We start from the raw sequence: 22,006 nt of genomic DNA on the forward strand, positions 1-22,006 counted from the left end.
AATTAGATACTGTGTATAACTGTAAATAAATTTATAAGCAAGTTAAACATCAAATTAGATACAGCTAAAGAGAAAAACATTGAACTACAAAACAAACAAGGAAATACAGTAGAGTAATATAAAGATTTTGAAAATATTAAAAAGTCGTTATGAGATGTAGATGACAGAATAAAGAGGAACAATACTTAATAAAAGTTCTGAGAGAGGGAGGGAGGGAGAAAGGAAAGGAGAGAGAGGGAGAATGAAAATAAAGAAAATGGGAATAAGTGACCATTTAAAGAAAGAATAACTGAGAATTTTCCAGGATTGATGAAAAACAAATCCTCTGATAGAAGGGAAAAATGAGACATGAATGTGATTTAAAAAGAAAATCCCCATCTGGGGTCCTCATAATGAAATGGCCAATGACCAAAGAATACAGAAGATTTTGAAAGCAACCAGAGAGAAAAGACAGGTTAAGTGCTAAAAAATGAAAGATGTGCTGACAGCTGATTTCAGACTTCTCAAATGCAACAGTAGAAACCAGAAGATAATGGATTAATATTATTAAAAGTATGAATGGAAATAACTGTTTGCCTGGAATGCCATGCCCAGTAAATCGTCATCTAAGATGAAGGATAAAATAAATATTTTTCAAAGCAAATACAAACTCTTCTACTAGCTGTTCTTAACTAAAGAACTAAAAAGATGTACTTTAGGAATATGGAAACTGAGCCAGAAAGGAGTGTGAAGCAATGGTGGGCAAAGAAACGGGGACTCACAGCAGTAAATCTAAATAAGCATTCTTGGACTCAAACAAGAGGATAATAATGACTACTTTCGGGCATAGAAACCAAGGCGAGTCTAAAACAGTGGACAGTAAGGTAGCGAGCAGAACTGAAACATTCTAAGATTCTTTTATTGATCAAGAGGCATAGAGAAGTACTTTTATGCATGTTAAATTTACATTTTAGAAACGTGCATTTGCAGAAATTAAGCATGCATGTGAAAAATTGTATATAGTCTCTAAACAGCAGAAAAAAGTGCCAATTTCAAGCAATTTGAGAGAATTCAACATTGAATATCAGAGGTTCCTGCCTTTAAGATGTTTACTGTCAGATGGGAAAAACATAGATATAATTTCATACAACAAAAGATAAAAATCTGCTTTATTCTTGAGAAATCTAATATCTCTCTTGTCTACATTTTAAATCCTTTCCCCTTTCCAGCCTGAGAGGGGGTAAAGAGTTCCAATAAACTTACATGTTTCCTAGATTTTAAAAAGCACAATGCTGGGCTTTGCCAAAAACACATAACAAACAGAATCCATTATTCAACATATGCAGAGAGCTCTAACAAGTGTCTGCAAACTTGCCAGTACATATGCTTTACATTAAGTCCACCATACTCAGCCTCACTTATATCTAAAAAACAACTGTCTTAAAAACAAAATAAATGTAACCAGAAAAATGTGTACATAGTTCCCATGGTACTGCTTTCTGAAAAAACATACCCATCTTTGCTCCCTCGCTGTCATCACATCAGTTCCTAAATGCAAAAAAACATGAAGTGAAAACAGGAGGACTACAAATAAAAAACAAAGCATCCAGGCTTGATGTTCAGCCTTCCAGGGAACAATCCATCTTCACGTGTAAGGAACATAAATTCACAAGGTAACAGAACAATTGAAGAAATGATTATAGGATCCATGTTGCTGTTAAAAGAAGAAATACACCCAGCAGAATCAGGACAACAGAAAGGGAATATAATTATACTAAGAACAGGTCAAGTGATATTGTTTCAAACAGAACAAAAAAACACACTAACATTTCTTTCTTTAAGAAAGGCACTAAAAAGGGAGAGAAGGAATTTGTGAGCTTTCGACAAATCTATCTTTAACAATAAGTTTTTGGGTCCATAAGAAATGGACTGAGATCTAAGGCTTTTAAGTATCAGGAAATGTGCCAGTCAGAATATTCCTGGGGAAGACAAACTTGGAGGTACATCAGAGCCCAATTCCACCTTTTGTAAAAGCAGCAGTGTGTCTCTCTTGTTTTGATGTATGGCAAGCCAGCACCATGGTTAAATACTCTGTAATATTTCTCTAACTTTTTCACAAACCTTGAAGTCCAGGAATGAAAAATGATATACTCGGGAACATTATTTTTAAATGGGTGTAGCGTACGTGGGATCGTACTTTTCCCCAACTGCCCATTGTAAGATACCTGATAATGAACATCAAACTCTATTAGACTGCACTGGTACCAAGTCATATTTTAAACCTTTATTGCTTGCAGTTCCAACTTAATACATGATGTTAACAGAATCCTATCAGATGATAGTAATGAAACTACTCAAGAGCCCAGCTATGATATATACCATAGTTCTACAGGATTAATCAATCAGCACTTATTAAATAGCTATAATTTCAAACAATAAGTGCAAAATATTCAGATCACATATGGATTATATACAACTAGTGTTCCAGGAAACTGAGTACTAGGGCCACCTCAGCCATATAAAAGCTACGTGACTTGGGCTTAATCCCTATATGCCTCAATTGCCTAACCTGCACAGTGGGGGAAATGATAAATAAATGCTCTGCATGTCTCACAAAGTAGAAATAAGTGAAAATCAAAGGATAGAACATAATGAAATTGGGACATTGACTATAAAGAAGAATATTAATTACCTATCCAGGGTACAGGTAGATGGTTTCTTCTACACTTTGCAAATAGTCCTGTATACATGAAACTAATATCATGATGCAACTTCAATTTAAATATTTTCTTTCGAAGAGACAAGCTTTAAATGAAGCACAGAAACCTAATTTATTTCCAAAGTCAGATACTCAGTTTATCACATCAAAGAGAAATTATGGCTGTACAGAATTCTAAATAAACAAAATTTCCTATTTTATTGCCAATTTATTTTTTATGCTAAATGTAAAAAACTTTTTTCTCTTATTCTACAAATTATGGAGAGAGGGCAGATAAATGTAAAAATTACAATGGATTATAAAATTTCGAACTTGATTTTCAGTTTGCTTGGTTTTTAACACTAAACTATGGTCCAGGACACTAAATCTCTGGGCCATGATCCAGTTTGTTTGTCTTTTTTTTTTTTAACCACTTTTATTGAGGAATAATTTGTATATGATAGAATTCACTCATTTAAGTGCACAATTCTTTTTTTGCTAAATAATTTTTAGCAAATTTACACATCTGTGCAATCCAGCTTTAGGACATTTCCATCGTGCCCAAAAGACCTCTCGTGCCCATTCGCAGTCAATCCCTATTTCAACCCCTAGTCCCAGGCCACAAACACTCTACTTTCCGACTCTATAGATGTGTTTTGTATGGACAGTTTATATAAATGGCATCATATACTATGTGGTCTTTTATATCTGGCTTCCTTTACTTAGCATCATGCTTTTTTGAGGTTCATGCTTCTTGTAGCACGAATCAGGAGCTGGTTACTTTGTATTGCTGACTAATATTCTATTGCATGTATATTTCATATTTTGTTTATCCAATCATCAGTTGATGGACATTTGAATTCTTTCCATTTTGGGGCCATTATGAATAATGCTGCTATGGACATCATAATCTAGTTTCATGGGTATACAGTGGATTATACCCATAATATATAGGGGCATTTTTGTCTGTAGTGTTTACTCAGCCCTGGGGAAATTGGTACTGAGAGAAACAAACCATAAATTTAGACTTTCCATGTGCTCTATTATTGTTCTAAAGTTTCCAGGTGAAGAGAAACAGAATTGTAGAGTGGTTAAGAGCACAGATTCTGGAGTGGAGTTCCTTGGGTTTGTAACCAAGCTCAACATCATACATTCTAAGTTAGGCAAGTCATTAACTTCTTTGGTTTCCTTCACTGTAAAATGGGAGTAATGACAACGGCTCCTTTATAAGCTTATAGTGAGGGTTAGATGATGCAAAACACACTTAGCACAGTGCTCACTAGATGTCAACTATTATAATGACAACTGTGCACCAAATCATCACGGAAATAATTTTGAAGAGATTAGTAGTGCTATTAAAACAAGATGTTTAGAAGATTTTTGAATCTATTTTCCCACTAAGAGATGCAATCCATAGTTCTGCTTAATACAGTACTCTCTCAAGCGCAGACACCACAAGATTTTATACGCAGGGTAGCAAAATACCAATTTTCCTGTCTGGCCGTCACCACACAGTCACTGGCTGGGAAAGAATCTCTATAACCACTTGCCTCAAGATACACCATCACCAGATCTAGAGATAGTTGCAGAATTAGATTTCTACTATTGAGCAACCATTCTTCCTGCTATCACATCCTACTAAATACGACACTTGACACGTGACAGAAGAAAGGAATGAAAAATAAATAGAAAAAGCAATGGTATAGCTTCTCCAGCTTAATTTATTAATTTAACAAATCCAAAGTGCACATTATTGGCCAGGAACAGTTCTGAATTTTTTAAAAATAGTAACATTTAATTTTCATAAAACTTTATGAAGTATAACCTATTTATTATCTCCAATTTCAGATGAGATAACTGAGGCACAGGGAAGTTGAGTAATTTGACCAGTGTCACACAGTAAGTGCAGAGCTGAGCTTCAAACTAGGCAACCTAGATCCAGTGTTTAGTTCACACCACTATGCTTTGCTCCCTCTTTTGCTAGAAGATAGAAACAACTGACTGAAGTAGACTTCGGCCCAGAAAAGACAGGTAGAAGCACAATCAGCTTTGTTCTGCACACAGACCAATTTCCTTTAATCATACTATTTGATTTACTTTAAGCCTCAGGTCAATGTTTCTTTCAAAGATGAGTGAAGATCTAAATTACACCCTACTTTTAATTTCATCTTAAGTTCCCTTATCCATTTTATACAAATGTGATACTGAAAAAAAAATTAAGCTTTTTGAGTTCATAGATGAGGTTCGTCAAATGCCAGAAAGGATCCCTGACTTGACCATAAGAACATTCTCTTTCTAATCAATCACTTTTTCACTAACTGTGAATTGAAAGAGCAGTAGACCCTCCGTTGGAAAAGCATCTCCAATTTTTAAAAATCTTGCACAATTTATGTCCTTCTTGGAAGATCATGGTGCACATTAACATTTTTAAACTTTTTAATTACACAAATATTAGGTAACACTTCTAAAAGATAAAACCTACAAAGAATGGGATGCAGATCTACATTACCTTTGAAAGGCTCTGAAAAGTCCTGATGCATATAAACCTAACTAAATTGCTCCATGCAGCATTTCTCAAAATATTAAAATAAAACAAAAACATAAATAAGGAGAACAGATTGGTGGTTACCAGCGGGGAAGGAGGTGGGGCGAGCGTGAAAGGGGTAAAGGGGCACACAATGTGGTGACGGATGAAAATTAGACTATTGGTGGTGAACATAATGCACTCTATACAGAAACGGATATATAATAATGTACACCTGAAATTTATGCAATGTTATAAACCAACGTGACCTCGATAAAATAATTCTTAAAAGCAATTAAAAAATTATATTGTCAGGGCCAGACTGGTGGTGTAGTGGTTTAGTTTGCACAGTCTGCTTCGGTGGCCTGGAGTTTGAGGGTTCAGATCCCAGGCATGGACCTACACACTGCTCATGAAGCCATGCTGTGGCAGGAGTCCCACATGTAAAAAAGAACATGAGCACAGACATTAGCTCAGGGCCAATCTTCCTCACCAAAAATATATATATATTGAAATAATGGAGTTTGCTTCTCCTCTACATAACACCTATTTACCTATATTAGAAAACAGTGCTCCAGACATCTAACCAATCTATAACAAATTAAGGCAATTATTTCTTGTTCTTCTGATGAAAACTTATTCTGATACAATCTTTGAGGTCTGAGTCATGGGAAGGTAACAGTTAATAATACATGATAACATGGGTAACTGTAAATGTGATAAGAAATAGAATAACATTCACTAACATTATTAGGGACTTACTATGCTGCGGACTTCTGTTATACATGGATTATCTCACTTAGTGCTCAAAACAACCCCAAGAGGCAAGTTTTTATTGATTCTCATTTTTACAAAGGAAGAACTGAGTAATGTGCCCAGAGCACACAGACTCAGTAAGCAGTGAAGCTGGACTTCAAATCCAGGGTTTCTAAACCCAGAATTCATATTCCAATAATTACCCTAAACTGCCTTTCACTGTGTCCCAGTCAACCATATCACCTACACATGTAGACTAAGAAATAGGTAATTATTACATAAAACTATGAAGGAAAAATCTAGAAATGGTAGGTATGATTTATTCACTGTAACTTGTTTACGTTAATTCTTGATACTTTTACTATTATAAAACCTTTCCACTTTTATGTGTCTCTTTTTCTCTTTACTAAGGAGTCTGATGATTAGAATACCTTTTTTCCCCTTCTTCCCCATCCTAAAATAACTGTAGGGACGGCACATTTTTCAAATGGTCGTATCTTCTGCAAACAGTTGAAAATAATACAACATATCTGCAGTCAAAGCGCTCTTTCATATTACTTTTCATTTCTCTATGAAAGGATTATTCATACATTAATCCCTAATTCTGAGATATAAAATGTGTTTGTGAGTGAAGAGTATGCATTCTTTTATTGTTTTCTACCTACTCCATGCTTTTCAAAGTGCTAATATTAAGTTTCAGCAAATCAAATTCTATTTTGACATACAGCTTTTTAAAGAGCAAAAAGGAAATCACGCAAAAAAGCACTAGATTTAAAGATTGCAAAACCTTGCTAAAATATGGAATGCCAACTTCTAAAAAATGCACACTTTTCATGCTTTGCTCTCAGAAGACAATACCAAAGTAATGAGTAAGAGATTTCTTTGGTTCTCTGTATCTTATGTCTTGGTAACCTTTTTAAGGCATCTGAAGATGGAAAAAGAAGAACAAATCAATCTGTAGAGAGTATCTGTTTCCTTCACTCTATACATACTGATTGTACTACTACTTTTCTAGAGTTTCAAGGCTCACTAATGAAAAGGGCAGATGAGGCCCACGTCCTTAAGGAAGTGATATTTGACAGGCAGGAGACAGTCTACAAATAAGAAAACAAACACATAAACAAGATACTACAGAGTGGTAAGTGCAGTGAGGAAAACTACAGATAGTACCATGAAAGACAGTGGTGTGCAAGAGGCGAAGTGTGGACATGGGAGTGAGAGAGACGCACATGGGCAGCTAGAGGTGATGCTGCGTGGTCAGGAATAGCACCTCTGAAAAAGGTAACATATGAGCTGAGACCAAAAGAATAGAAAGAGCCAGCCATGTGCATACAAAGTGCAAAGACCCAGAAGAGGGGATGAGCTGGGGAAGCCCAAGAAACCCAAAGAATAGCTTATATGGTAGAGTGTCAGGCAGGGGCATCAGAGACTAATTGGAGATGAGTTCTGGGGTCAGAAGAGATCACAGGGGATTGATCACAAGGTAGATAGCCAAGATAGAGAGACTGAAGGAGTTCTAGCAGCAATGAAGAGCCACCAAAGTTTTTAACATGGGATGACATTGAACCTTTTATATTTCAAAAATCCTCCTCTTGCTGCTCTGAGGAAAATGGATTATAAGAGGGTAAGGAAGGAAGCAGAGTCTGGTTGAGAATTCGTATAAGGACAGTCTAATGAAAAGATGAAGACAGCTAAGATGGATGCAGTGAAGACAGTAAAAAGGATTCAGTATATATCTTGGAGGCAGATGTGACAAAACTTCCTAAAGGACTAGGTGTGAGGGGTAAGCAAAAGGGAAGAAGCAAGAATGATACCAAGAGTTTTAGCCCAGGCAACTGGGTAGATGATGCAGTGGTGTACTAACATAGAGGAAACTAAATGAGAAAAAGAGTTATGGGCCTGGGTATTGATTCTTAAGTTCTGCTTTCAACATATCTAGTTTGAAATGCCTATTAAACACCCAATGGAGATGATGAGTGGGCTCAGGGCAGAGGTCAGGGCTAGAGATATAAATTTGGGAGTCACTCACATATACTTGGTGTTTAAAGCTATGGGACTAGATGAGATTAGCATGGGGGATGTAGGGGAGGAGGAGTGTGTATGTGTGTATGAGAGAGAGAGAGACAGAGAGAGAGAGAGAAAGAGAGAGAAAGCGAGTGATCAGACTGAATTTTGGACCCTGCAACATTTAGAGGTTGAGGAAGCAAGAAGGATTCAGCAAAAACCATTAAGGAGGGGTGGCCAGTGAGGTAGAAGGGTAAATGTAAATCTACCTGTTCCATGCACAGAACCTTGACAGATAACATTCTAACAACCATAACCAAGAAGTCGGGCTCTCGGCATTTTTCACATACTGCGGTGCTATTACAGCAAGTTCACTGACCTACATCATAGAACTACGTGTTTGCTGATTAAGGCTGGATGTAAACAATACTTCTCTAGAATAATTTCTAGTGTTTTGATTTAACAACAAAATCAAGCAACCCATCTCATAAGCACACTTTCCTGCAGGTTATCAATCACTGCACACAACCTAACCATCAAGCTGATTTTCCTGTTTCACCACTGCAACTGCTGGCCTTGCTGTCACTACGTCCCATAATTCTTCACTATTATCACATTTAAGGTCATTCTTTGTGACGAATAAATTTAAGAAAAAATTTCATCAACAATTTTATTACAGAATTGCACAGTCTTGCAAAAGTTCTGATAGATATTTCTCATATTCTTTTATTTCACTAACTAAAACAGCAGATACCAATTCATTGTGCATTCCTTCTTCAGAAATTCCAGTGACTATTAAGCAATACTTATTTCAGTTTTTGAGCCACATTAATTTTAGCTGCTCTCTACTGTCCCTATTCATCCTTATTTCATAAACTCAATTTATTACTTTGTATCCTCTCTCTGATTTACCTCCAACTCACTTGTCTTATCTTGTTTATTTTTTTAACTCTTCTACTAGACTCTGAAAATATCAAGGGTAGAACTGTGTCTTATTAATCCTTATATCTCTTATTTCTAGCATGGTGCCCAGTACAAAGTGCATGTTCAAAAAGAGCTGAGTGAATGAATGAGTTAAATAATCTATTGGATTAGTTCAAACTGTTCTTTTCTAGTTTGACAAAAATAATAAAGATATCAAAGGACTGCTTTATTGTATTTTAAATTAGACATTTAGGAGAAATTTTCCTATTACTGAGATTCACCAGTCCTCCAAATTTTCCTATATCTCTTTTATTTGGCTATGTAATTTTCATTAGTATGCTAGTATAATAACAAACCATTTTTAGTGACAACTGCTATTCAACTGACCTATGAACTTTTTTTTATCCTCAGGAACTAGCAATGTGGTTAAACTCAAGAGCAACATTAAATGATGGATTTTCTCTTCTGCTCAATGTGGCAAATACTTCTTATATTTTAACAAAATTTATAGTCCCTATAATAATTATGGAAAGACACTGAAAATTCTATATTGTTATTTTTACTAGTCAACTTTATAAGTATTTCAACAGTGAATCCACCATTTTTAATCAACTAAACTCAGTTGAAACAGATATTAGACTTGAATATTTTTTCTGGAAAAATTATAAATGAGTTTAAGAGATTCTATCACTGTCTAAGTACCCAGAAATCAAATGGGTGCAGAATACTTCACTGGAGGAGAAAGATATTGCCTGGGTGTAGACTATCAAGAGTTCATTCCAATGGAAATTGTGGAGCCTCAATGCCCTGCTTTTCTTGTAAAAGTCACGTCAAACAGAATACATTGAAACTAGGTCCTGCATTCTCTCATCCACTAAGTCAGCTGAAGATCTTATGAATTCACGTTAAACAAGTAACTTGCAAAATATCAATCAGCAAGTTAACACTAAAGCTAGGATGTGAATTTGAGAAATCTCCATTTCTTGTCTTACATTACCTTCACCACATAATTTGATCTTGAATATGTTGTGTAACTTCATTCATATTATTTATAACATATTACTCATAACATGGTGAATTCATATTACTTATAACAAAGGAAAGGAGAATTTAAAAGCAATTCTAAGTGTTTCTCCATGGGTCTTGCCTATCAATACAGATACACACAGATTTTTTTTTTAACCTCTTTATCCTGATTTAGTCAAAAACTTACCCTTACTTTCCTTTCTGTATATTCTTTCCATTTACATAAGGCTCTATTACTTCTATTTTACATATCTCTAAAGTAGAATTTGATTAAGATCAGTATAGCTAAATTTCAAATAACATTTCTTCTTTTTTACAACTAGAGCATATTAAAAGGAAGACATAATTCATGGCACAGCTCCTAACAAACTGTTAAAATACAGTATAGGGGCCAGCCCCATGGCCGAGTGGGTTAAGTTCGCATGCTGTGCTTCAGCGGCCCAGGGTTTCACTGGTTGGGATCCTGGGTGTGGACATGGTACTGCTCATCGAGCCATGCTGAGGTGGCATCCCACATGCCACAACTAGAAGGACCCACAACTAAAACATGCAACTATGTACTGGGGCGGCTTTAGGGAGAAGAAGAGGAAGAAAGAAATAGAAGATTGGCAACAGATCTTAGTTCAGGCACCAATCTTCTTTTTTTTTTTTTAAAAAAAAAAGAAGAAAACTATAACTGCTACAATTCTACAACTGAAAATTATTTACTAATTACATTATTGAATTCACTGTACATTAATATAGAAAGTTTATTTAGCAGGCTGTCAACTACAAAATCAATACCACTCAGAGGAATTCATTTCAAATAGAATATTCTCAAATGTATCACAAAAGAATATAATTGATTAAAGAAAAATAATGATTGGAAACATGCTGATATATGCCCAATATTTGACATTAGACAGGCATCTTTTATTTTGATTTTAGATATAATAAATTAACTCTTCAAATTCAATAGCTGACTGATCATGGCATCTTCTCAGATTTTATCTAGATGTGGAAAATTTAGTATCCATATTTAACACAAACAATAAGTAGAGCCCTATATAGATAAGAGCATTGAAATTAAATTATTGTTCCAGAAGCATTAGGGCTTAATGAGCAATGGACCCATATTCTTTTATATAGAGAAAAATACTGGGACGAATGAAATCCTTATTGGCAGCCTGTTATGGTGGGAAAATGGAAAATTGCAACAAAAGAACATTGTTGACCTTGACTGTACATGTTTTCACTTCATTAGGAATTCACAGCTATTAAAGGTAATAATCCTTCTTATGGTCACATATGGTGTAGCCAAGACTATCCCTGAATTATGAACAAATTCAATGCATCAGAAATCAACTTTTAAGGAAAAATGAGCATTAACTTAATATTTGATTCTAAATAATCATATCTTTTATGTAATTTTGTTGCTTTTTTAATGGCCAAATTTATTAGTTTCCTATAGTTAATATACATAAAGATAAATTATCAAAATGTAAAGAAGTTTTGTTCATAGAAAGCCTAGATATTCTAATATAAACTCATTAATCCTGGCACCTTGGAAGTTAAATCCTGCAACTTAAAAAACATCACAAATGTTCCTTAAAATATTTTTGGAGGGGCTGGCCCCGTGGCCGAGTGGTTAAGTTCGCGCGCTCCGCTGCAGGCGGCCCAGTGTTTCGTTGGTTCGAATCCTGGGCGCGGACATGGCACTGCTCATCAGACCACGCTGAGGCAGCGTCCCACATGCCACAACTAGAAGAACCCACAACGAAGAATACACAACTATGTACTGGGGGGCTTTGGGGAGAAAAAGGAAAAAATAAAATCTTAAAAAAAAAAAATATTTTTGGAGCCTTACAAACAAAGAAAACATTGCTGAATTTCAAGATATTATTATATGTATTTTCTTCTATGAAATTTAAACATAAGACAGACTGAAAATAGGACAATTTATATGGTGATAACTAGTGTTGTGATTGTTAATCACGTTATTCATGGCCATTATTTAATAATTTTAATACTCAAAGATATCTAATTGTTAATTGCAGCTTTTTTTATATATTTCTAATAAGATATGATATACTGGATTTGCACATTTCTTAGAAAAGCTGGTATTTGTTGTCCAAATTCCTGCAAACATCATGTCAAGGTGGGGCTGACCTTCTCAGGCATTTCCTGGTGTCCTGCTGTCACTGTCTGCCTGCAGCACCGTTTCCCTGTTTCATCATGTAGGGAGGTGGGACTAGGTTATGGAGCTTCTGTTAAAAAAATCAGAGAACTTTTAAAAATAGTATATTTACTTTAGACTTTCCAAAACACACTGAACTGAACAGGTACAGGAGATTATGAATAGGGGGGTGTCAGTCAGTATGAAAGAACAGGCTGTACTGACGAAAATGCGCACATGAATGAGAGAGAGGAGTTAACATCTGAAGGATGCACATGGAGGAAATGTATGTGAAGGACTACATAGAAACTTTCCCAAGATTAATACTTATTCATTAATAAATATTGTTTGAGGATTGTGGCCCAATGAGTCATTAACATAGATAAATGAGGACCAGCTCTAGGAACAGTAATCAGGACGAGAAGGAGCACTCAACAAATACCCCCGAGGAGTGTAGTGGTATAGAGTAGCCTCTGGAAAGAAGAGAGCTATCCTCATGTATTTGAAGGGATGCCTTGTCTCAGGAAACCTAGGCTTGTTGTGTGAGGTGCCAATGGGCTGAACCAACCTCAGAGAAACATACCCTAGGTCATGTGAAACAAAGACTACGCTAAATCTGAGTGAGACAGATGGTTAGAGGAGAGGCTAAGTGATCTCTTGGCAGTGATTCTGTCAAGACTCTAAGTACCAGAAGATAGTGAGTACAGAGCCAGTGATCCATGAGGTCATACCCTATCCAGAGATGCTAGATCACTGGTGCCCAAATGTGCAGTCCCTCATTCCTGCCTTAAACCTTGGTAACATGTTCCCCAAACATGGCAGTTGCTGTACCTGAGACTTGTTCAAACTAGGTATAAATGAAAGGACAGGAGTTTAAGTCCTTCAGTTTGCACAATCATTCACTCATTCTTTCACCACTTATAGAGCACTATGCTTTGTCAGTACTAGCAGTGCTGAAACAGATGAGAATGACCCCTCCATCAAGGAGCTCAAAAGAACCAGCTTGGGGCAGGGGTTGAGGAAAGGCACCATTTTCTCAGCTTCCTGCTGCTTCCCATGCTATTACCAATTTTCTTCATCAATAATGACCTTGAACATTTAGTAGAGGAAAAGCAAAATTACATTTGAATAAGCTCAAGGCATTTAACTTCATCCATTCATGATGAATACTCATTCATGAAATATTCACTGAGTACCAATTATGTGCCAGGAGTCCTTCTAGTTGTTGGGAATAAAACACCTGGAATTCCTGCCCACACTTTTACTACACACATGTGGATTATAGGAAACATTTCTGTTAACGTTGAATTATATAGTTCGAATACAAAATGATAATTTTAAAAAATAATCTAATGAATAGTATTACACAGGCACTATTGTTACTCACTATTACACAATTTTATCGCTTAAACATTTAACAACCTTAACAGTCAAAACTAAGCAGAGCAATCAAATTTTCTAACCACATTTCACATTAAATCTACATTAAATACTCCCAACAATATTGACAAAAATCAGAGATTCATAAAGTTATGCTGGAGTGGAAAAGCAAAGAAATGGTGAAAATTATGATTTCTATATTAATACTTCTGATGGAATTTATGTTTCCCTTCCCCACAAAAAATCTTTACCCAAAAAAGGCATTAAAAAAAGAGCCCTTAGGGCTTAAGGAACAGAATATAGATTTTTCTGTTAAACACTGCTACTGTAGTCTTCATACCCCAAGACCCTGGAGACTGGTAGTAGAGGTCTAGCTTCCACGGGCAGGCTCGCTAGCTGTGTGGCCCCAGACAAGGTACTTATTTTCCTGTTCCCTTTCTTTTCTCATCTCTGAAAGGGAGGTTAAAAAAAAAAAAAAAAAAAAAAAGATTACTAGCTTCATAGGATTAATGTGAGAATTAAATGAGTTAATACACAGAAAGGATTTAACACTTTTTAAAGCACATAATAAGTGTTTGCTCTCATTTCTGTTGTTAAAGTGGAAGAGCACTGCAGGAACAATGCACGTCAGAATCTCACTGACAGAGGTGCTCAGAACACTCTGAATGAAGACTTCTGAACCAAGCACTTAAGCTTTGTCATTAATCTCAGCGTCAAATACTCTCCAGGCCATACAGCAGCAGATCACGCTGCAATAGTTGATGCCCACTCGTTCCTTCTCACAGCAAAGAGCAAGTGCCAAATTCTAAGAGCGATGCCAGGACTCCCAGCTTCATAATCACCACCGCTTTTTCCATTTTTCCATTTTGACAGTACAGATTCTGTTCTGCTCTTTGGCAGAGATTGTCTGGCTTTGCTCAGTGGAAAAAACTATTACCAAACCATTTCAGCCATAACTTGTGATCTTATTCAGCAATAGAACTTTTCTGCCAAGTACAAGCTGAACAATTCCTTCCTTCTTTCCCCCCATGAAATTCAGACATAGTCTCAAACTGGGCTAAAACCAAAACGGGAAAAAATTATCTGGTAAATGTTTGAACTAAATCATTAAACTGTATTTCAATTATCCAGAGTATTATGACCCATTCTAGAAGGAAAATGTCTAAACTTTATGCTTGGAATTGGCTATTGGGAAATAACAGAAGATGAGCTGAATGTGTTAGAGGGAGAGTACCAAACCTGAATTCCTAACAAATTTGCATTTACATTTTTGGCCTTTGAAGAATTAATCAACATTCCCAAGCTGCTGTGATAACTCCACCCTAAGTATTTGCTTATCCTTCCAACAACAAGATGCCAAAAAGCCTGCAGTATAAGAACTGAATGTTGGGGGCCAGACTGGTGGCGTAGTTAAGTTCGCGCACACTGCTTCAGCGGCGAGGGATTCACGGGTTCAGACCTACACACTGCTCATCCTACATACTGCTCATCAAACCATGCTGTGGTGGCATCCCACAAACAAAATAGAGGAAGACTGCCACAGATGTTAGCTCAGGGACAATCATCCTCAAGCAAAAAAAAAAACAGAACTGAATGTTGACTAGGTTTTTCAGGAATCGTTATATATTTTACACTGAGCACTGAGCTTGCCACATTATCTTGTCTCTCTTATGATCGACGACATGCATTTGTAAAATGCATCACAAGCTCAGGGTCACAGTCTGGTTAGAGAAGAAAAAGATGTCTCTCTATTAAGCCATCAGATTTATCTAGGAATCAAACATACACCCATAATCCACAAGCTACAAATAGCCATCAATTGAATCCATGTGTGTGAGAGTGTTTTGCTAAGCAAGCTCCATTCAAATTCTAATCAGTATCCAACTGGCTGAACTAAAAGTTCCTTCAGGGAAGTGATAACCTCTTACTCATCTGTACAACACCAGCATCTGAGAATCAAAGGAGATTTGTTTATTGACTGAATATGCTTAATTAAAGTCCAGATCTTAAGCTAAGCAGCAGACAGCTACTGGACTCTCAGTCTAGGTTTCTTAAATGAATCATGTGGTGGATACAAAGAATTAAAATGCAGGATTCAGACTCATTTGTAGTGGCCATCATCTAAACGATGTATTACCGCCTTAAAGAAAAGCATTTATCAAGTAAATCACTATGCTGTTGAAATTGCATGAAGAACTCTAGAAAAGCCTACAATATAAACACATTTTAAAAGTTGAATATAATTATATAATAGATCATACATACAAGGCAATCATATGAATTAAATAAAATATTCAAATTTTGGATAATGGTTTAGTTATTCTGTCCCAAATGAAAGGAAAAATGGATGGTCTAAACAGCTTTCATGTAAATTATTTGGAAATATCTTTGGGGTATTTAAGTCATGAATTTTAGTAATATGCTTACAGAATTACTGAAAAAAAAGTACAAAGCATGACCTTCCATTGAACATTTAAGATTTGCATTTACATTTCAAGATTTGAGAGAAAGAAAACAGAGAAAAGAGAAATTTACAAACTTTCAGGTTTAAACTAATTTCAACTTCAGTGCCACCAAAGAGACAATGATGAAATCTGACCGTGAAATCTAATATTTCTCAGTTATAAAATACTAATACTAGCTTTAAGTGTGCATTCCATGATTATCCAGAAAACCAGCAATTAAACAACAAAATATGGTTCTTGTTTTAAAATTCATGCTTAATTACTAGGTTTCTTCATTTTATTTAGAGTTGGGCAAGATGCACTATATCCATGCTCTGTGTCTAATTTCATGGGTAAATAACAGCTTTATATGGCCTTCAATCTCTGCTGGACTACTAACTGGATGCTTTGCCCACAGTCTTCACAAAGTATACACAATGCTCTTATGTCTTTGTCCAACAAGAATTTCAGTTTCAGAAAACAGTAGAGTGTCCTCTTAACTAATCCATCACTTCAGTAAAATGAAACCATGAGTTTTCAGGATCAAAATATGATTAGTCACCTGTGTGCTCGATTTCAAAAAACACACGTATCAGTACTTACACTAAAAAGGGCTTTAAGGTTTTGTGGAAGTAATATATATATACTTCACTGAATAATGCCTTGAGCCTTACTTTCAAGACTGTATTATTATTAGTTTAATCTTGAAACTTTTCAGTGTCTAAAAGCTTGGATAACTGGCTCTTCATCATGAGATTATCACATCTGTTTCCACAATAATTTGGCAAAGATCCCCAAACAATTTGAAAAAAAGAAGCCATGTGATGTAATCCAATGAAGAATATCTCTTCTTATAGAGGAAAAGTAAGTATTTTTAGATAAGATGATCTTCCTAGAATGACAGCTGTCTTTTCAATACAAAGAGTTTCAAGGATTTTCTTCACATAATACTGAAGCCAGCAGGAGAGATTCTCTCTGTGACACCTTTCTGATTCCAGATGAAGTAGAATGGGAATGAAGAGCTCAGTTACATTTCAAAAATCCACCAGAAATAATTTTATTTTCTATGGGTCAAACATACAACAGAATCTTGAATCATGGCAGGAATTTAAAAAGAGATGAAATACCATCTAGAGTATAGGAATCCTTAATCATTATCACAACATACTTTCCAAAGAAATGTAGTTTTACAATAGAAAATGTTAGTAAAATCTGACCTAATAGAAATATTCCTATGATTAATAGATTAAAAACTTTTATTCAGTATATGAAATTATTAATTAGCTTCTAGCCATTTTTTTTAACTACTGATGTGCTTACAAAATTTGGAATGTTAAGCAGTAAACAAGCCTTCACCTTGAGAACATGTCTATATTTTCGTTTTTGTATTAGCTGGATAGCTCTGTATTAACTATTCTTCACTTCTGCCCCCTATTTTAAATACCAATGTAATTATCATAAATTCTGAATATCAGTGCTGGCTTCAACATTCCTACATAGGAAGAGCTCAGAGGCAGCAATCTAGCCGGAAAGGTGGTCAGGGATCCAGTCTAAGAAACCTATTGTGCACAGTAAGAAAAACAGTTTTACTTAAAGCATAGGTTCCTTTGGAGGGGCTGAGGGTAAGGTAACAATGGAGATTATATAGGGAAGGTTAAATCTTATTCCACTCTAGTACTACCGGAAGCCTCTGGTCTTTACTTCTTAGCAATTTAGGTTCAAAACTAAACAACTGGATATATTTCCAGGAAACATAAAGGAAGGGCTTCAACCAAGATATGCCCCTCTTTTCTTGTGAGTTTAAGATGCTGAAGCCTGTGGACGTGCATCCCAGTGATTACACTGCCTGCATGTGGGTGAGTCTGCTGTAGCAATCCAGATCCACTATCCACTTGAAGGATGAGTTGAAGAAAGGAGGGACTTAAAGACATTAAAAAGCAGGTCTTTAAATATAATGTTTGCTACTGTTGATTTATTTCTTTATTTACACCAGTAAGGGGATTAGGGAAGGATGAGAATGGTTCAGGATATGCCAAATTTAAAAGACTTTCCTTGCTTTCTTGCAAATAAATTTGCAAGAATTAAAAAAAACTAATAACAAATTCCAGGAAAACAAGCAAATGGAAGAAAGCAAAACAACTACCACAACAAAATTCTCTACCGGTACACCTCACCTGTGCTGACAAATCTCTGTAAATTCCAAACTGAAACTCCTTTGTAAAATAATACATCTCAAAGAAACTAATATTCATCTCCAAAAATGAAAAGAATAAGAACAGTTTGTTTTAGTTTCTTCCTTTCAGCACTGACAAGATAGAAATAATTATCCCATTTCACATTATATCATTGCAAATGGGATATAGTTTGTTAAAACAACAAACACTAGTGGGGCTGGCCCAGTGGCATAGTGGTCAAGCTCATATGCTCCACTTCGGCAGCCTGGGGATCGTGGGTTTGGATCCCAGGCGGGATATACACCACTCATCAAGCCATACTGTGGCAGTGTCCCACGTACAAAAAAAAAAAACAAAAACAAAAACAGAGGAAGATCGGCACAGATGTTAGCTCAGTGAGAATCTTCCTCACCAAAAAAAAACCCAAAAAAACCCAAAACAACAAAACAGTAGGAACTTTTCACTCTTCACTTAAAGGTGAAAAGAGACAGTCTATCTTTAAAAAGTAAATAACCTAGATATACATTTCACAACCGGTTAAGTGAACAAAGTTGTTATAAATCATGGGTGCATTTACTGCTTCAAATACCTTCCTGAAACAACTGAACCAGGTACCATGATTTACAGGTTCTAATGAGGCAGTTACAAAAGATAATTTACTGATACTTAAAATTCCTACACTCGCAAATCTAATAGAATAAAAGAATCTTCCTTTCCAATTGGATCCCAAAGCATTTCCTACATCTGGTAAATAATTTGACATGGATCTTGGCGCTTGCTTGGCTGAACCTAAAGTCAACGATACACGATATCGGGTAGAGGAGATGGTGTGGCTTACCACAGTTTTCTCTAAGAGCGCCAGATTGGTGGGTAATAAAGTGACTTCAGGTGATAAACGTAAAAATGTTTTAAATGAAATAGTTATGCTGCGATGAATCTGGGAGTACAGATATCTCGTCAAGATAATGATTTAGTTTTCTTTGGCTATATACCCAATTTGGGATTGCTGGCTCATACGGTAGTTCTATTTGTAATTTCTTGAGGCACTTCCATACTGTTTTCCATAGGGGCTATGCCAGTTTACATTCCCACCAACAGTACACAGGGTTCCCTTTCCTCTACATCCTCACCAACATTTGTTATCTTTTGTCTTTTTGAAAATAAGTATTCTAACAGGTATGAAGTGATATCTCATTGTGTATTTTTTTTTTTTGAGGAAGATTAGCCCTGAGCTAACATCTCCCGCCAATCCTCCTCTTTTTGCTGAGGAAGAGTGGCTCTCAGCTAACATCTGTGCCATCTTCCTCTACTTTATATGTCGGACACCCACCCACAGCATGACTTGACAAGCGGTGCGTAGGTCTGCATCCAAACTGGCCAACCCTGGGCTGCCAAAGCAGAAGATGTGAACTCAACTGCTGTGCCACCAGGTTGGCCCCTCATTGTGGTTTTGATTTGCACTTCCCTGAGAATTAGTGATGTTGAGCATCCTTTCATATACCTGTTGGCCATTTTTATGTACCCTTTGGAGAAATGTCTATTCAGTTCCTTTGCCCATTTTTCAATTGGGTTATTTATATTTTTGCTATTGAGTTGTATGAGTTCCTTGTATAATTTGGATATTAACCCCTTATCATATATGTATTTTGCAAACATTTTCTCCCATTCCATAGGTTGTATTTTCATTTTGTGGATGGTCTCCTTCACTTTACAGAAGTTTTTTTAATTTAATGTAGTCCTACTTGTTTATTTTTACCTTTGTTGGCTTTGCCAAGAATATTCAGTAGAAGAATTAGAAGGAGGAACTGGAGGAAGAAAAAGAGAAAGACACGTGAGCCTAATAGATTTGGGGAGATCATCCTCCTAAATATCAAGATATTATAAAGTTATAGCAATTCAGAATATGTTACATAGCAACAAATGTCCAGAAATATACTCCTACTTATGGGGAACTGACACAATAAATCAGTAAGGGGAAAGAATAGGTGGTTCTCTTTTTTTCTAAAGATTGGCACCTGAACTAACATCTGTTGCCAATCTTCTTTTTTTTTTCTTTCCTTATTCTTCTCCCAAAAGCCCCCCGGTACACAGTTGTATATTCTAGTTGTGCTATGTGGGAGGCTGCCTCAGCCTGGCTTGATGAGCGGTGCCATGTCCACACCCAGGATCCAAACTGATGAAACCCTGGGCTGCCAAAGTGGAGTGCGTGAATTTAACCACTCGGTCACGGGGCCAGCCCTGAATAAATGGTTCTTTATAATTTGCTATAGATATGGAAAATCAGAACATTTTATCCTTACCTTGTATGACATCCAAAAATAAATATTATCAAAAATTTAAATGTGCAAATCAGGATCTTAACACTTTCAGAAAAAATAGAGAAAAATTCAATATTGGGATAGGAAAAGATTTCTTAAACATGAAAGGCAAAATGTTAGCAATTTTAGAAGAAAATACTGTCATATACAATTTTATGACCTCAGAATATAAATGGATCTTAGAAAAGACCCAAAAGGCACAAAGCATAAAGTAAAATGGTGACAAATTCCACTAAAAACTATAAGATACTACACACAATGTTCTCAACAACCAAAAGAATAGGAAGAAATATTCTCAAAGCACATATCTTATGAAGTATTAGTACTCTAATATAATAAACAAAATATCAACATAAATCAATATGAAAAAGAGAAATAATCCAATAGAAAAATGTAAATTATGTAAACAAAAATTTTAAGGGCCAGCCCTGGCAGTCTAGTGGTTAAGTTCAGTGCGCTTGGCTACAGTGACCTGGGTTCAGATCCTGAGCGCAGACCTACACCACTCATCTGTTAGCAGCCATGCTATGGTGGTGGTCCACATAATAGAGAACAAAAGAGGAAGACTGGCAATGGATGTTAGCTCAGGGCAAATCTTCCTCAGAGAAAAAAAATAAACAAATGAGACAACCCAAATGGCCAATGAATGTTTGTAATCAGTGAAATACTGATTAAAACATTAGTAAGATGCCATTTTAAAATCTTTAATAACAAAACTTGAAAAACTATAACTGCCAATCAATGGGTGAATATATAAATAAATTGTGGTGTATCTTCACAATGGAATGTCCTTTAAATTCTATAATTGAATAATTTCCAGCAGTAAAAATGCATGAACTACAACCAGAAGTTCTAGGAACCACAATGTTGTATGAAAAATTATTTTGCACGAGTGCATAGGACACAATCAGATAGATTTCAAAACAACTATGCATATTATGTATAGATTTATACATATGCAGAATACATAGACAATATATTATAATAAGAAACACGAAATTCAGGATTTTGTTTATATTCAGGTATAGAGGAAAACAGCAAGTGGTATTAGGGCAATTTACATAGGGGGCATAAATTGGATTTGTGGTATTTCATTTATAAAACTTTTATAAAAATTTTACATAAAATATGGTAAAACATTTGCTTTGTTAAAGTTGGGCAATGGATACAAAGGTGTTGGTTATCTCATCTTCTGCAATTTTGGTATGGTTGAAATATCTCATTATATCAAAAGAAAGAAAAAAAATGATTCCCAAGAAAACAAAATAAAGAAAAACAAAAGATTTAATTTAATGGCTCAATATAAATTATAGTTTCAGAGGTAAGGCAAGCTTCAGGAAGACTTTATCTCTAGGCTTTTCAGTACACTCAGTCTCTTGTTTTCTGAAAATTGTGCAGCTCCTACTTCAAAGGTTAAATTCATCCTTAAGTGGGGTCCAGAGCTCACAGTCTTGCACCACAGCGTCCAGATGAAGTTCAGGTACCTTATGGAGGAAGAGAAACGAAACCTTCCCACAATCTTCAGCAGCTGCCTTCTCAGATCTCATGGGCACAAATCAAGACCACATGCCTTAACCAATCACGGTGGCCAATAGATTAGAAAAAAAAAGACAACAGATCAAAA

General features: G+C 35.8%; 1 protein-coding gene across 4 annotated transcripts in view; it reads right to left on the minus strand.

Moving 5' to 3' along the window:
• PRR16 (proline rich 16) overlaps positions 1 to 22,006 on the minus strand; it is a 280,952-nt gene that overhangs the window by 161,807 nt on the left and 97,139 nt on the right. For 2 of the 4 annotated variants that reach the window (XM_070569477.1, XM_070569478.1), the window contains exon 2: positions 12,060 to 12,157. The exons of the other annotated variants lie outside the window; for them this stretch is intronic. In XM_070569477.1, the coding sequence (XP_070425578.1) occupies positions 12,060 to 12,071 (12 nt within the window). In that variant the 5' untranslated portion in view covers positions 12,072 to 12,157. The remainder of the gene's footprint in view (positions 1 to 12,059; positions 12,158 to 22,006) is intronic. 4 annotated transcript variants of the gene reach the window in all.

Source organism: Equus przewalskii, chromosome 13 (assembly GCF_037783145.1).
Source record: "Equus przewalskii isolate Varuska chromosome 13, EquPr2, whole genome shotgun sequence".
NCBI classification, from domain to species: Eukaryota; Metazoa; Chordata; class Mammalia; order Perissodactyla; family Equidae; genus Equus; species Equus przewalskii.